This window comes from Myotis brandtii, unplaced genomic scaffold (genome assembly GCF_000412655.1).
Source record: "Myotis brandtii unplaced genomic scaffold, ASM41265v1 scaffold32, whole genome shotgun sequence".
Classification (NCBI taxonomy): domain Eukaryota; kingdom Metazoa; phylum Chordata; class Mammalia; order Chiroptera; family Vespertilionidae; genus Myotis; species Myotis brandtii.
Genome location: NW_005362269.1, coordinates 52,774 through 69,879, shown reverse-complemented (window position 1 = coordinate 69,879; position 17,106 = coordinate 52,774). Strand labels below are relative to the sequence as shown.

Genomic DNA, 17,106 nt, shown 5'->3' with positions numbered 1-17,106 from the left:
CTCTTCTCCATCAGCCCTGCCCCGAGTGTGACAGTGGTGGCGCCCCAACCCCCTGATCGGCCCTGCTCTGTGCGTGACAGGGGGCACCGCAACCAATTTTTGTGCACCGGGCCTCTAGTACTAATATAATAGAAATTAACATTTATTAGGCTTTTACTAGAGGTCAGACCCTCTACTGTATGTGCATATGTTGTGTACATATACATACCCACATATCAATTACATTTAACCTTCATAAGTGCTTTATAAGGTAAGCATAATCATGCATACTTTACAGACTGAAAAAAACACAACAACCCCACAGAGAATATATAACTGTCCCATGGCAAGACACGAGTGAGATCCTCACAATTTTACCTGGATAGCTATCAAAAATATAATTTTGAGTGGAATGGAAAAATAAACAGATCATGTAAAGGACATATTATGTACCTAGAATTTTAAAAGCTCACATAAAATAATACCCTATTATTTGTTCAGAGATAAACATGTATACAAGCAAATACATGGAAGGATATATATTAAATACACAGGCATAGATGGAGGGAGCCGATGGGATTGGCAAAGAGGGGCAGGGCACATGGGACTACAAAGAAAAGCGGGGCTTGGAATAATGATAATAGGCCATGAACTGAGGTTAGGTTTAATCATGTCAACAAACTCCAGAGCAGTGAGGCACTTAAAGGCCCAGTTACCGCTTCCCCCAAAACATCTGCACGCAAAACATGTCCAACATCACAAAGACAGCAAATGGCAGAGACAGGCCCCTCACAAATACTACTGAGTAATTATTTGAGAACTACAGAACGAGGACAGAATTAGATATAATCCAACATAATGATTCCTTTCTGAGTCCTTAATTCTTTAAACTCCTTCATGATGCTCTTGTATGACATGAGCCCAAATACATACCATGGATGAACATCATCTTGGGACAGTCTTTTAGCACCAGATCTGTGATTCCACAGTTGGTCATAGTGACTCCAACAAGATTTTTGGACTTTAACACAAGGACCTATAGAGGAGAAATATTTTTAAGTTAGATGTCTTTTTCTGTACTTTCTTTGGAAAACTTAAATGTTTTCACTGGCACAAGTGAGAAGCCGTTATTACCAATTTCTTCTATTTAGAGGGAAAAAAAAGTATATAAAAAGGGAAACTTCAGTTCCTTTACATTATTCAGGACCCTGGCTGGCCTGAAAGGTAAGGGAGAGCTTTTTCTTCACCTGCACATGGTCATCCTCAATCACAGGATCACTGGTACTGGTGGACTTATCTGCTGTCCGCTTCCGCTTCATAGTATGCCGTGGCTTTGTTTTAGCAACCTCTAGAAAAAGCAAGAGGAACATGGTCCCCAATGGAATACAGTCAGACCACTACTTCCAACTGACTGTTCCCAAACAAGATCGCCCTCCATTACCTCAAACACAGTATACTTTTCATCCCTGGGGCATTCTGACAATCTAAGGAACATTCCCATCTCTAGTCACTCAAGCCATCTGAAATATTATTGGTGAATTAAACTCACTCGTTTCCTGCTAAACAACTGTAAGTTCTCGACTACTGATTAATACATGCGTTTCAATGCCTGACATTTAGAGTGATGCTTTGTCTCCACCTGTTCAGTTTTATTCTATACTATTATCCAATCACCTCCCATTGCCAATGCCTCTGACACCATTAATCATTCTAGCTCCTTCTCCCAGAACAACTTTCCAGACTTCACTTTTGAAAATACTACCCATCCCTGAAAAGACCATCTCAAATGCTACCTGCTCTATCAAATCACCTGGATTCCCAAACATTATATAGGGTTCTGTAATTCCCTGTATACCTGTTTTGTTTCTCTATTTAAACTAAAAGCTCTTTGAAGGCAACATTACTGTCTTATTTCATTTTTGTGTCAATGTCAGCTATTAGCAATGAGCTAAAATGAACATTTATTGAATGAGTGGCACTCAGCATTCATTGAATGAATGAATGCATTAGAGCAGCAGTCGCCAACCAGTGGTCCGCAGACCACCGGTGGTCCGTGAGGTCCGAAAGGTTGGCAACCGCTGTATTAGAGATACGTTAAGTGAGATAATAATAATAGCAAATATTTACTGAGCACCTACTCTGTGTCAGGCACTTTTCTAAGGGTTTCTTACAACAGCCCTTTGAGATAGATTTATTATTCTTATTTTACAAATCAAGAAACTGAGACATGGGAAGCTTGTGAAGGTGTAACTGGTAGAACCAGGAGCAAAACTCAGGCAATCACTATGTTAGAAAACTTGTAATCCTTTATCTCCCAAACCCTAGCTGGTAAGGCACTAACTCAGTGGTCGGCAAACTGCGGCTTGGCAAACTGCGGCTCACGAGCCACATGCGGCTCTTTGGCCCCTTGAGTGTGGCTCTTCCACAAACTATCACGTGCGGGCAATCACGTACAGTGTGATTGAAACTTCGTGGCCCATGCGCAGAACTTGGTATTTTGTGGAAGAGCCGGTATTTTGTGGAAGAGCCACACTCAAGGGGCCAAAGAGCCGCATGTGGCTCGTGAGCCGCGGTTTGCTGACCACGGCCCTAACTCATTTGCTAGTATTGTTATAAAACATTTTGCTTAATTTGCAAAGTAAATATGATCTTAAATATAAGTTCTAAATTCATCTCTAAAACTTAAGAAGCACATATATATTCTAAACAAGACACGGAAAGTCAGTCCTTGTTTTTGATATTCATTCTGTAGCAAAGGAGACACGGATAAAGTAAAATTGAGATTCACAAATGAAATCCTATCATATTGCTTTCACACACCACTTCTAGACTACAACACTCCACTTGGTAATTCTTCAACTTCAGACATGAAAGATTACTAAGAAAGATAGGCAAACAAGGTGCCAATTCCCAAAGGCGTGGGTTAGATGGGAACTCTAAAGAGTCCAAGTGTGTGTTTTTGACATACCAGAACCTTTCCTCCACCATCTGAAAACTTTGTGAAATTTTACCATGCAAAACAACTGAAATCAGCTGCTTTGGATGAAGCTTAAAAGGAAACCCAAGAGTTCTACCCATCAAACTTCCTAAAATGACCCTGAACCCAAGCAAAGCCCAGGGGTTCTGGAAAAACATAAAAACTCTTGATCTAGGCAACCCAGTGAAGGCCGCTTTCCACAGTATTCCTGCAGGAACTTCGTGCAAAATCTAATTATCTTCATTAACAAGGCATCTTCTAAAGGCAGCATAATTCACGTAACAGACAAAATTCACACACTTGTTACAACCAATAATAGGTCCTGGTTCCCTCTCCCCAAACCACAAAAATGAAAGGGAACAAACACACAAAAAGCACGTCTGTTTCCATTCCTTTGTGACAGTGTTCAGAACAGAATTTTCTATTAGCATTCTCCTTTCACAATCCAATTTTCAAACTCTCACGTTCCTGGATTGCTCTCTCCCCTCCCCTTTAATTCATCAGAATATGTGGTTCAAAGTTAAATTTCCTGCTCTCCAGAGTGCCCACATTGGCTGTTTATGTTTTCTAAGAAAAGTTATAAAATGAAATCACACTTTATATATCGATAACCTTGAAAAACAAAGGCTTCCCAATGTAAAAGGAAGACAGAATTCACCCTGTTATTTTCTTACACCACCTTCTTTGTGTAGGGACAACTGTTAGTGATTTCATGCATACATCACAGCAATTTTCAACCTTACTCATCTTATGGCACACACAAACTAATATCTAAAATTCTGCAGCACACCAAAAATATATTTTTTGCTGACCTGACAAAAAAAAATGGGTATAATTCTGATTCATTCACACTAGATGGCTACTGTGTTGGTCGTTGTCATTTTTAATTTGACAATCTTAGGAAAAGAGGTCAGTGTCCCTATCTAAATAGGTATTGCTTATTTTAAAAATTCTTGCAGCACACCGGTTAAAAATCGCTGATCCACCAGCACCAACATACCTCAAATGATGGTTCCTACCACTGATTAAGTTCACAATTATTCACTGAGCCCCATTATTCTAGAAGCTGGGCATATGATAGCGAACAAGCAGACATTGTCCCTGCCCTCATAGAGCTCATAGTCTATTGGAAAAACAGTAAAACACGAATTACAACATAGTGTAGTTAACATTAGGTTAGAAGGTGCTACAGAAACATAACTGGTTTGTTAAAGCAAACCAATCCAGTGTTAGGTGTCAAGGGAAAAAGTTAGTATTTTATGAGAATCATAACATATCAACCCTAAATGTTATTCTTTGACAATCCAATTAGTTATTTTTGTGATATTTATTTTATAAAGTATTATACAATGAGGATTAAAAAAAAACTTACAAGCATTTATTATCAAAATAGGAATTCACAAGACAAATAACTATATTAGCTTCTAACATGGTTTTAACACTACATAAGGCCATAAATTGAAAACTAAATAAAAAATTCAAATGTTTTCTTTAAAGTAATTTTTAAAAAGTCCAAAACACTCAATCAAGTTTGTTCCTTTATGAGTTGGATTTTTCTCCTTAAAACTTTTAAAGCATGATGGCTGATAGATATAAAAAACATGCTAGAGTAAAAATAAGATGAAAGCCATCCAAATAATTTGTTGTTCTTTCCAAAAGATCTGGATAGTATTAAAAGCAGCACTTTGACATATCTCCAGAAAATTTTTATTGAAAGTAAATAATCAACCAAAGGACTTGTATGCATGCATATAAGCATAACCAATGGACACAGACAGTAGGGGGGTGAGGGCATATGCTGGGTGGTAGGAGCATCCGGGGAGAGAGCAAAGGAGACATATATAATACTTTCAACAATAAAGAACTTAAATTTTAAAAAAATGAAAGTAAATGGACATTTGTATTGTGTGTAAAAAATATTAGAAAATAATTAACCTAGCCCTAACCGGTTTGGCTCAGTGGGTAGAACATGGGCCTGCGGACTGAAGGGTCCCAGGTTCGATTCCGGTCAAGGGCATGTACCTTGGTTGCAGGCTCGATCCCCAGTGGGGGTTGTGCAGGAAGCAGCTGATCGATGTTTCTCTCTCTAACTCTCTATCCCTCTCCCTTCCTCTCTGTAAAAATCAATAAATTATATTTAGAAAAAAAAGAAAAAGAAAATAATTAACCTACTATTTACACATCAGCTACATACATGAGAAGTTATCTCAAATTAAAAAAAAACACGATAACAAATGTAATTTACTTAAAAAAGTAAAAAGCGCTATAAGAAACCTTTTTTAAAAAAATTCTTGGGAATTCTTTAACCTAAGAAAAAGTTCTAGTTACAAAACAAGTCAGAAGGAAATAGTAAGAGGGATAGCAGAACACACACACACACAGAAAGAAGTCAAAGCCCCCTATCTCCCTACGGTTAATATAAATGATCTATGTTAAAAACAAAAATAAAACAAACCAAAACTCCCAAAACAGTAACAACTATAAAATTTTACCAGGAGACATAAGACAAAATAGGAGACAAAGTAATAGTTTCTAAATAGGAAGGCTCAGTGCTGCAAAAATTACAATAATCTTTTCAATCAATGTAATAGAATTCCAAACAAAAACAAGATTTGCTTTTAGAGCTTGACAAAGTTATTTTAAAATACAACTCTAAAAAGTAAATGATAAAATAGGACCAGTCAAGGAAATTTTGACAAAGAATAATGAAAGAGGAGAGAGCAGTGGAATAGAATCGAATGCCCAGAGATAAACTTAAGTGTATCAAAGGTATAAGATAAAAGAGCATTTCAAAATAATGACATGAGAATGGATGTCAATAAATAGTACTGACACAACTTGGTGACAATTTGAAATAAAATATCAAGTTAGTTCCCACAGATTAAAATAAAGAATTAAATAAACAAATAAATGAATAAACAAATACAGAGATGTGAACAATTATTTGAAACAGTTGTAGGAAAGGCCTTCCATAGCATAAAAACAAAGGGAAAAAAACATAAAACTAAACACATAGATCTGACTTTACAAATGAAAAAAAGCTATCAACGAAAGTGTCCTAATGGGGAGTTTCTGTTTAATGAGGAGTTGCTGTGTATGGGCACAGAATTTCCATTTGGGATGATGAAAAGTTCAGATGGATGCTGGTGATGGTTGCACAACAATATGAACGTGCTTAATGCCAATGAACTGCATACTTCAAAAACGTTAAAATGGTAAATTCCATTATGCATAAAAAATATCATAAAGCATTTAAAATTCAAGCCAGTCATCATGACAGAACTAGTTTTTGCAAAGCATAATGAAATCTTCAAATAAAACTCATATATATGTTTTAATATGAGTTTATGTTACTATGAGAATTAGCACATAATTAAGTTCTCATATTTATCTTATAAAATCTTATTTTTGTTTGTTTAATTCCACATGATGCAATCAGGTCTACTTAGTATATAAAAAAACATCAACTCTATGTCTTGGGGGGATTGTAAGATTTTGAAATTGAGGGAAACTTGGATAAAATTAAAATATATTATTATTTATTGATAGGTACACATGACTTAATAAAGACAGAGATAACTTAAAGTCTGATATAAATAGAATTATGACTAAGAAATGTGTTCACCCCACCCTTAATTCCTTAGTTTTCACATTGTAAATATTAATGGAATTATATACATTTATGTTTGAGTATAACTTTACCAAAATAATCCTCAGCTAAACTACTTACCTGCTTATATCCTGGCAAATGTAACTAGAAACAAAACTACACTTCAGAAAACACTACTAGGTAACTACAGAGGCAGATGTAGGGGTATATCCATACCTGTTCCCACAGCCCCAGCCATTTCAGGTCCTTACCTTCTTCTGGCTAAGGTTCAAAACGTCACCCACAGTGAGACTTCCCTAGTGTGTGGGATGGCAGTAGAGTTTATCCATTGGGGCTTACACATCAGAATCAGTGTTGTGTTTAGGGTCAATATACACAGTAATACTTTTTTCTTAGAAACAACTTCCTGAGTTTTCCTGTGTTGGATGCTTTACAAGCTGTTTTACACACCCTTCCCTCCCCCAATCACTGCTGAAAAGTAGCTCAAAATCTGTAGGATCACAGAACACCAACATAGAATTCAGTTTGCCTCACTGGATTTATGTAGGAAAACGTGTGGAATGAGCTAATGCCCTTCTCCAGTCCTAACCTGCAGGTGCTAGTCCTGGCAGCATTGTCATACCTGACTCAGATACCAGCGGTACATGGGAGAGTCTGCTCCTGGCCCTTGTTAGGGGCCTCCGAGGGTAGTCTTCATTAGACTGCACGTCACAGCTCTCAGGCTGGGAGCTCCCCCTCCTGTCCTCACCTGTAGCCCCAGAGCCACTCCCATTAGTCCTCTCATCATGTGCTGGGCCTGAAGACCCCCCTTGTGGCAGAGTCCTAAAGGAAAAGGCGGATCTCGTACCATCCGGGCCATTCACAACACAGGCTCGGCTGGTTGAAGGACGTTCCTCATCAGAACACCTGCTAGTTCTCCTTTGGGATTCCTGGGGCCTGTGACAGCAGCATCTGGGGCAGACAGAACTCTCTGCATCTCCCTCCTCCATGGCCTCAGAGTCCTCTGACCCAGCGGGGGAGCAGACACACTGCCTGGACACATCCACTTCTGTAGGGCTAGGCTCGGAAGAGCCGCTGCTGTTCACCGTCCTTACACAGTCAGGGCTTTGAGAAGCAGTGCTGAGTGAGCTGGAGTTTCCCACTGTGCTGGCGGTGGTGCTGCTGCAGCTGGGATACACATCCTTGTTTTTTTTCTTTTCAGGAATATCCCTAGCTGCTTTCATATCGGCTTTGATCTGCTCACTGGTGACCTGACAGCCTTTCTCACAGCTGCTTTCCTCGAGGGGAAACTGCTTCGATTGGCCCATCTGATGGGAGTTGTACCTCTTTCGAAGTGGAGTCTTGCCTTTTCCACTTACTGCTTATAGAAAAAGAAGAATGGCCCAAGGAAAAGAAAAGATTTCAGTACAAATTCTGGACAAAAGGCAAGAATAAATTTGGAACAGGAAACAATGTACACTAATTTTCCTAAAGTATAATGGTGACCACATCACTCAGTTACTCAAAAATTCTCTATGGCTTCCTAGTGCTTTCTAGGTTTATACTCCTCAGCTCAGCCTTCAAGGCTCAGTATGATCTGATTTCATACTTACATTCTATTCTTCTCCCCGCTGCATACATTCTATACCCCAGCCCAAACTTTTCCCCAACTATACCCCTGCCTTACTCCCTCGGGGCCTTTGTTCTCACCAATTCTTCAGCCTTGGAACTCTGTTCAATCTGTTCTGCACCCCCACCCCCAAAACCACTGTAATACATTCCCTGTGGTATGATTATACATGTTTTTGACCTGACACTTCAACCAGACTAGAGGTTCCCCAGAGAGATTATGCCTTACTCATCTCTATCCCTCATGGCATCTAACAGAGTTCCTGGGGCACAGTAAGGCTCAATGAATATATAAAGGATACGTAAACAAATCATGTTTTATCAGGCTGGCAGAAGATCTAGTTTCTACATTCAGAAACTGAACTTTCTAGGAGACATAAGTTAACCAGCTGGTCACACTACTCCTAATTTCAGTTTCCATTAAAGCTCCTTTCAACCACAGTGTAAAGATATCTGAATTTCTTAAAAGGCATAAAATAAGAATTGTGTGATTAGTCAATGGTGAGTAAATTTCCCCAGTCTCAAGAACTGAGCTTTCCGTACACAGAAGTGTATATATATTTCAGGTTTTGTGTTAAATGTATAATGAACTAAGCATTCAAACATATAAAGGAGAGAGTACCCAAGAAAAAATGAGTGGAGAATTTTTAAAACCTCATTCTTTGATGAAAGTGGTAAGCATATGGTTCTGAGAAACAAGAGGGAAGGAAAGACAAGGAAGTACAAACCTAAAAGTTAAGAGAATTATAGTTTTCTGGTGAAGCAAATGGCAGAAGGCTGTGGACCAGATTTGAAAAGAGGCAGGGGATTTTAGGAACATACCCAAAAGGACTCCCCAAGCACCAAACCAGCCACCAACATTCACTAAGCACAACTGAACAGGTTATGAGCTGGGGAATGTCTGTGTGCTCATTCCTCTGGATGGCTCATTGACTAAGCCCTCTCTAACCCCTAACCCCCTGACATCTCCACTTCCTAAAAGCCTTAGGAATCACAGTCCTCACGTCTTCTCTTCCCGGAGCCCCAACTCCACAATATTTTTGTTGTGCTCCACTCGCCCTAGATAGCACACCCCGATTCCACTCTCACTTGGGCTACTGCCTTTCCTGCTCCTGTCACATTTCGTAAGGAGATGTGAACTGCATCACAAGCCATGGTGGGACATCTGATATAAATAAAGGCCACGTGTGTCGGTTCTCATGACTCTCACCTAGTAGGTCGGGGCACGACAAAATCTCTCACCTGACAATTCCCTGGACTGCTCTGACTCTCTCTTTTTTTCTTCCCGCTCAGAGTAACGCCGAGTACCATTCTTAGGAATCCAGACTTCTTGGAGCTCTAGACTATCTTCCTCATCATCACTCTCTGAATCATGAACAGTAATTGGGGTTGGTTTTACTACACGTTGAAGCCCACTGGGTCCTAAAACAAAAAGCACAGGAGTAAGTTATTTTTTGCCCAAGAAAAGCTCTCATTCTAAGTACTGTTTCCAGGAACCTGGGCTCACACACATGCTTTGGTTCTATGGAGCCTCCCTTATTACTCATTTTAATGGAATATACACTTGGATGAGATACTGTGAAAGCACTTTAACTCTAAAGCATTATATAAACATTAAGTATGATTAACATGTCAACAACAAACTTTATACATTTCTAGAGACAAATTAAAACAGATTATATGGCCTCTCCCTACAGGATCTTCACTATTTGAAAATGTCACATAAGACGCCCTGGCTAGTGTTTCCCAATGGTTACAACATCGGCCCATATACCAAAGGGTTTTGGATTCGAGTCCTGGTCAAGGGCACTTACCTGGGTTTCAGGTTCACTCCGACCCCCAATTGGGGTGCATGCGGGAGTTAACCAGTCAATGTGTCTCCCTCAGCATTGATGTTTCTCTTTCTCCCCCTCCCTCCCTCCTCCCCTCTCTCCCTATCTCTATGAAAAGCAATGGAAAAAATATCCTCAGGTAAGAATTAACAAAAAAAGAAAAGAAAGAAAAGAAAAAGTCACATAAATCATGCTAATATAATCAAAATAAGAGTCATGATAATCATCTTTCAAATAGGCTGTTTTTCCAATTTTGCAAATGTACAAAGAAGGCAAAGGAAATGAAGACGAACCTCAGACATCTATGGGACTCTATGCATTCTTTAACAGAATGTAGATCTATCTCATTGGATGCACCTAAAGGCTAGATGCAACATTACAGTTTGATTGAATATTTATAGGTATGTAAAAAATGTTTAATCTGCTTGGCACTAACACAGTAAACCAGAGCCAATTTTCTCTGGAGAGTGACTGATATTCGCTCCATCAATAAAATGTAAGCTCCAAGGAACCTGGCCTATCTTTTTCCTGTTAACATTGTACAATTCCTGGCAAAGAATAGGCACTCAATATTAGTTAAATGACTGCATCTGTAAGACACTTAAAACAGGGTACACATATTTTCAACTCAAAGACAAGGTAGCCTTCCAATAGATCAGGAGTGAAATAATTTTAGATCTAATCTCAATTCTGTCCCTTGCTCACTGGCTGAGTGGTCACAGGCAAAAACTTTCAAACTTGTGAAAGAATATTAGTTTCCCTACTGCATAATGAAGGGTGGTATTAGATCATCTTTAGGGGCCTTTGACTATAGACTGCCATAAGTCAACCAGAGCAAAAGTTTAGATCTTGATCTATTTACTAAACCAGGTCAACTCTCCACTGCTTCCCTTCAACACCAAAATGAAGGGAGAGGAGAAGCAAAATATTTAGTCAGGTCATTTATTTTCCCATTAACAATTTGAGTGCTTTCTGCATCTACACACACACACACACACACACACACACACACGGCATATGCCAATAAAGTTATCGTCACAGTCACAAAAAATTAAGAGCAAACTTTAGTAAAATATATATAAAAGTAGCGAGGACGACACAAATATAATATAGTCCTCAATAATAAATAGCATATAACATATCATTAGCTGTAATGTAAAAAAATAAAAAAAAAATTAACCATTCTTAGTGTTTTACTTCATTAGTCAGGCCCTAGTTTTCACAACCATGACTGTGGGAAGTCACATGGTTACCTGCTTGTTCCTCATCAACATCCACAGGAAGAACTGCCTGACTGTGAGCTGGAGTCTCATGTCCACTCTCAGCCATCACCTCTCCATCTTCTTGCACCATGTCTTCCATCTCATTCAATGCTTAAATAAAAATAAACAAAGTCAAACCAGGAAAGGTCTAAGAAAACCACAAAGGCAGCCCAAACAGGGCACCCCTGAGAAATGAACACCCCCCTGATTATTAGGCCCACTTTGGAGAACTATCATAAAATTGTGCTTCACTATATTAACATTAACAAGAAGTGGCCAACTGTTCTGTAGGAGAGGAGGGATCACTTCGTGGAGAAAGCCCATCACTGTAAGATAAAAGCAGGGACAAAGGCACACAGCTGAGAGAAAACACCATTTTTATTCCTGAAGATGCTATCAGAGATGGCTGTACCAGGCAACTGTTTGTCTCCCTGTAAGCTATTTGCTTTAAGATAGGAAGAGCCACCTACTGGAAGACCTTAGGATCATCTTATAAGCAATTAGTTTCATAGTACCTGCCAGCTAATCCAGGATGTTCTGGGTAGGCAAGCTCAAATTGTTTTTCCTTTCCTACTCCCTAAAGGCTCTGGTATCATTTTTGGCTAATGTGTGGCAAGGATTACTAACAAATACACTAAGTACATTATTGACATTTTAATAGTATTCAAACGTTTAATGTACAACAAAGTCTTCACTAGTTACTAGTGCCTATCTATATATAAAAAAGCCTAAGCAACTGAACAACCGGTCGACTGGTTGCTATGATGCTCACTGACCACCAGGGGACAGACGCTCAACGCACAGGATTGGGCTCCCTCCTGTCTGGATCAGGCCTGCAGGGATTGGTCCAAAATTGGCTATCCGACATTCCCAGAGGAGTCCCAGACTGCAAGAGGGTGCAGGCCAGGTCGAGGGACCCCACTGGTGCAGGATTTCGTGCACCGGGCCTCTAGTCAATAAATAAAAATGTGTACTTTTATATATTTTCCAGAGGATAAGCACAGTGAACAATTTCAGATTGCTAAGCTTCAATCAGTTTACTATAAGTACTAAAGTTTCAATCAGTTTACCAGTCTTAAGATAAAACGGTCACTTTTCCAAGAGGACCCTAAATAAAAAATTGCTGGCTTTGCTAGCTTTTAAAAATTAAATCCAAATCCCTCAAATCAGTATTCAGGGCACTCACAGTACCCCCTGATAAGCCTGTGCCTTATCTCAGTTTCAGTCAAGATAATACCAACACTATCCTACACCTTTACAGCTCAGGCTCAACTCAGAGGAGGACAGCAGACGTCCACCTTGTTCACCACTATATCCTCAATGCTTAAGGATGTTCAATAGCTACTGCTGAGAAATCAACCACCCAACCATTTGAGTTAGATGAAAAAAACCAAAAGAGAATCCGGTTCCTGAAAGAATCTCCTTAAAGAGATAAGCCAAGTTAATGCAAGCTGGTGAAGCTAAATACAACAGGGTAATAGAGAGGGGATGGCTTTGCTTCATTCTGGGGTTGGTCCAAAACTCATTAGAGACCCATGTGTGAAAAGTTTTAAAATTCTACAGTAAGCCCTAGCTGGTTTGGCTCAGTGGATAGAGTGTTGCAGACTGAAGGGTCCCAGGTTCGATTCCAGTCAAGGGCACATGGCAGGTTGTGGGCTCGATCCCCAGTTGGGGGGGCGTGCAGGAGGCAGCCGATCAATGATTCTCTCTCATCATTGAGGTTTCTATCTCTCTCCCTCTCCCTTCCTCTCTGAAATCAATAAAAATATATTATATATAAAAAAATTCTACATTAAGGAAAGTAAACATGTCAATCCAAATTTTAATCTAACTTTACAAATAATGCTAAATTTGCACCTAGAGTGGAAGCATCAATGTTAGTCATGTCAACTAATTCTCACTGATCCCTTTTAATTTTGAATCTTTGTGGCACTTTTTTTTTTTTTTTTAATTGCTCGGTCTTTCACAGCACAAGATCACAAGATCTCTGGTTTAACAAGACTATACCTCGAGTATTTGGTTTGTGTGTAAGTCCCACACAAACTAAAAGCTTAAGTTTCTATGTTAGTAGATTTGAATTCCATTGTTCTCTCTTAAATCAAACACAGTGTTCTTGCACATTTTGATCCCTGCTACACCAATAAGTGATTCACAATGGAAGGCATTCTCCATTATGCACTGAGAAACATACGGCCAAGTAACCTGATCAAGAAGAAATGTGGAATAGAGCAAATGGTGCAAGGAAAGGAAACTGAGCAGGCATGTCCAATGAGATAGGAGGAAAACCAGGAAAATGGTTTCAGAGATGACAAGAGAAGAAAATATCTCAGGAAGGTAGAAGTGGGCAACAATGACAAATGCTGCTGAGATGTCAACTAAGATGAAAGTGGAGAAATGACTACTAGCTTTTGTTAAGAGTCACTGTTGACTTTCAAGAATCAAAATGGAGATTTCTGTGAGGTGGGAAAGGGAAGACAATGTCTACAGATGATTCCTAGATGAGGGGCTGCATACTAAAGAGTGACCTTAAAGGAATTCATGCTCTATACACAGTATGCTTTCATTATCAAAGCAGTTATATACCATCAGGGCTTTGTTCTCATTAATTACTATGCCCACAAGAATGGGTGAGGGGCAACAGTTAGATGGCTAGAAGAGATTCTTCCCTAGTTCTTTTTTTCTTATATATTTTTTATTGATTTCAGAGAGGAAGGGAGAGGGAGAGATAGACAGAAATATCAATGATGAGAGAGAATCATTGACTGGCTGCCTCCTGGGTACCCCCTACTGGGGATTGAGCCCACAAACGTGGCATATGCCCTTAAGCTGAATCGAGCCAAACCAGCTAGGGCTTTTCTCTATTTCTTAAGGGTCAACTGGGGAAGTGGAAAAAATAATTTCACTCTATCCTCACTCACCAACAGAGGGGCAGATGAAGCCTACTAACACATGGGATGGCACACAGCAAATGTTTAGTCAAGATTAAAGAACTGGAAGGAAAATTACATAAGCAAAATCCAATAGGTCTTTATTAGTTCATGTACTTAATTTGCTGGATGGTTGTGAAGACTTAGAGATGAAAGGTATGTGAAAGATGCCCAACACAATGTCAACTACATCACTGGTATTTCTTTTTTTCAGCTCTGGGGACGTGCAAGCTGAATACTCCACATCTATTGGTCAGAACACATTAAGAATTGCTCTTTTGCCCAAATCCTGAAAGTTAAATCTCAGTTAAGCCAGGCCTCAAAGGAGCATTGAACCCTATTTCCCATGGCATCTACAAGTCCTTCCTATTTTGTAAGTAGCCTTAGAGATTCTGTGGACAAGGGCATTATATGGAGAACTTGAAACAAGCAAGCAGACAGGCAAATTTCATCCACTCCTTCATTAACCTTGTCAACTTGGACCCTAATGTGTAAAGTGACAAAGTAAAATGGAGGGAAGGACAGAATAGAGTCAGAGATAGACTAGATCTCTGAACAGAATAGATCCAAAGTAAAAATCATCTCTATCTGGAGCTCACAAAAGATCTGGGTTACCGTCGGCTGCAAACTGCTGCTCTCCTGGTTGTAGATCCTGCCGGAAGTCATTCTCCTCATCTGAGTCATCTGGATGATGATTGTTGTCATGGATGTTGGCATTATTCTGGGCATTGTTATCATTGTCGTTGTTAGAGTTCTGGTTGCTGACAAGGGCTGAGGACACCCCAATTCCAGTGCCTGCACTCAGACCAACTCGAGCACAGCCCTAAGGTTAAGACAAAACCACACACTTATATCCCTTATTTCATCTCTACATAAGAATATTTAAATAGAACTTTATTTATGAAATGCTTTTACATACACATACAAGAATTCATTTAAGGCTCACAACACTTCAAGCAAGATAAATTGTTATTATGCTTGATTTTCAGATGAGATGCATGATGGGAAGAGAGCTGCCCAACAGCACATGACCAGTAAGAGGTACAGCTGGGACTTGAAACCCAGTGTTCTGACCTCAAAGTCCACTGACTCAACAGTGGGAATGTAACCATTAAGAACTGATAAGAGAGAACATAGTTGAAGCACTAATTTTTTTTACAATGAGAGTATAATAAATTTTATTTGTTAAGCAGTTTTAAAATAACATTTTGTTCAACTGGGCAATCTCAAATTTCCCAGGATATACAACCAACTAAAAAAGACAGCAGCAAAGTAAGACATTTCCAAATAAATCCGTAATCCTCATTTATATTTTGGGTTCCAATTAGTATGAGTAATAATTTGTATTAGCCCAAATTTCTGTCTTCACTCTTACCGTATCTTCAGTTTATAAAACTGATGAAGACAGCTTTTCCACTTACTTTTTTCTTTCCCTTTTCTAGAGACCCCTTAATACTCATTTACAAGGAAGAGGCCATGCATTATTCTGACCTTTATGCCTTCACTGAGTCTGGCAGTAAAAAGTCCAATTATAACACTGTAAAGGTATATTATTAGGAAGAAAACACTTGTTTTGTTTTCTTCCTTGGGTACCAAAATAAATGAACAAAAATTCTCTTAAATATGATTTACTTTGGGTGGTTCACGAAACATCTGGTCCAGTGAAATAAACTCCAGGCTGGGCAATAATTCAATAAACTGGCCGAAGGAGTCCAGCTTCAAAGCATGGCACCGCACTAAGTTGATATCAACCAATCGTGTCCATCTTGAGTGATCTGTTGATGAAATGGCCACAGAGAATTTAAGCAACACTTTCTCCATTACTGATGAATTTTGCTATAGGTCACAAAGACTTCCAATTCTGGTTTCTTTAAGCAATTTTTCTCTTATCTCTACAATTTGACAACTGTAAACTATGATGTTTGTTACCTAATTTCACTGTGGGAATCATTAACATGTAACCAAGTTAGCCTGGATTTAAACGTTATCCACTCAACAACCTACATACCTATTCAACAATGGGACACTAGTTAAAGAAATATTGGTGCATTAATTTAATAGAACATTATGCAGCTTTTAAAAGAATGAAGAACTGAATATGCTTGATTTGGAAAGCTCTCAAAACATTCTTAGTACAGAAGACAAGCTACCAGACTGCATACATAGCAGGATCCTTTTGTATATATAAATCATTTTCAATGCTAGACATGTATAGGCTGCAATATGCCCAAAATAGTCTGCCCATAGAATATACAAGAAACCGTTGATGGTGGTTACCTTTGAGAAGAGGAGACTTTTCATTTTGTACCTTTCTGTACTGATTGATATTGTTTTATCAAGTGCATGTATTATTTTAGTTTTTAAGTGTTAACAGGAGTTCTGAGTGATGGGATTATAGGCCATTTTTTTGTTTTCTTCTTTATATTCTTCTGTATTTAAGAAAACAAACAAATCAAAAACCCAATAAATGTTATTTTTTAAAAGTGGTGTACACTTCCTAAACTTAAAGTTTGGATTTCCCAATAACTTCTTGGTGCAGCTGGGCCAGGGATTTCATTTCTGGTGGGTGAGACATGGTCATTCTAGTGAGTGACTGATCTCAACAGAGGCCCCAGAGCCCAAAAACAGGCCTGAAGACAGGCTTTGTGAGGAGCTACAATATCCCTGGGCGGTGGCTCAGACAGCAGAGGAGGCAGTTCTGTAGGTGTTTGTGAGGGGGCGTGGTTTGATTAAAGAGGGTATCACAATGAAAATTCTGTAGTTCTGAATTTATTTAAAGGTTGAGAATTTAGGTATTTAAGAAGGACCTTTAAAGAAATAAATAGTATTACACTCTTAGGGAGAAAAATCAACTCCCTCATAAGGAAAAATACCAAGTGCAAAAGTCACGGGGGGGGGGGGGGTGGGGGGG

The 17,106-nt window shown here is 39.1% G+C and overlaps 1 protein-coding gene across 7 annotated transcripts in view; it reads right to left on the bottom strand.

Annotated features, from left to right (window-relative positions):
- The window catches only part of FBXO38 (F-box protein 38), a 53,738-nt gene that overhangs the window by 8,350 nt on the left and 28,282 nt on the right, over positions 1 to 17,106 (bottom strand). For 4 of the 7 annotated variants that reach the window (XM_005870436.2, XM_014543060.1, XM_005870435.2 and 1 more), the window contains 7 exons: positions 15,828 to 15,970; positions 14,811 to 15,018; positions 11,260 to 11,379; positions 9,417 to 9,596; positions 7,189 to 7,923; positions 1,227 to 1,327; positions 913 to 1,015 (listed from right to left, as the gene is read on the bottom strand). In XM_005870436.2, coding sequence (XP_005870498.1) covers positions 913 to 1,015; positions 1,227 to 1,327; positions 7,189 to 7,923; positions 9,417 to 9,596; positions 11,260 to 11,379; positions 14,811 to 15,018; positions 15,828 to 15,970 — 1,590 coding nt within the window. The remainder of the gene's footprint in view (positions 1 to 912; positions 1,016 to 1,226; positions 1,328 to 7,188; positions 7,924 to 9,416; positions 9,597 to 11,259; positions 11,380 to 14,810; positions 15,019 to 15,827; positions 15,971 to 17,106) is intronic. The other 3 variants (XM_014543058.1, XM_014543059.1, XM_014543062.1) reach the window with 3 other exon arrangements.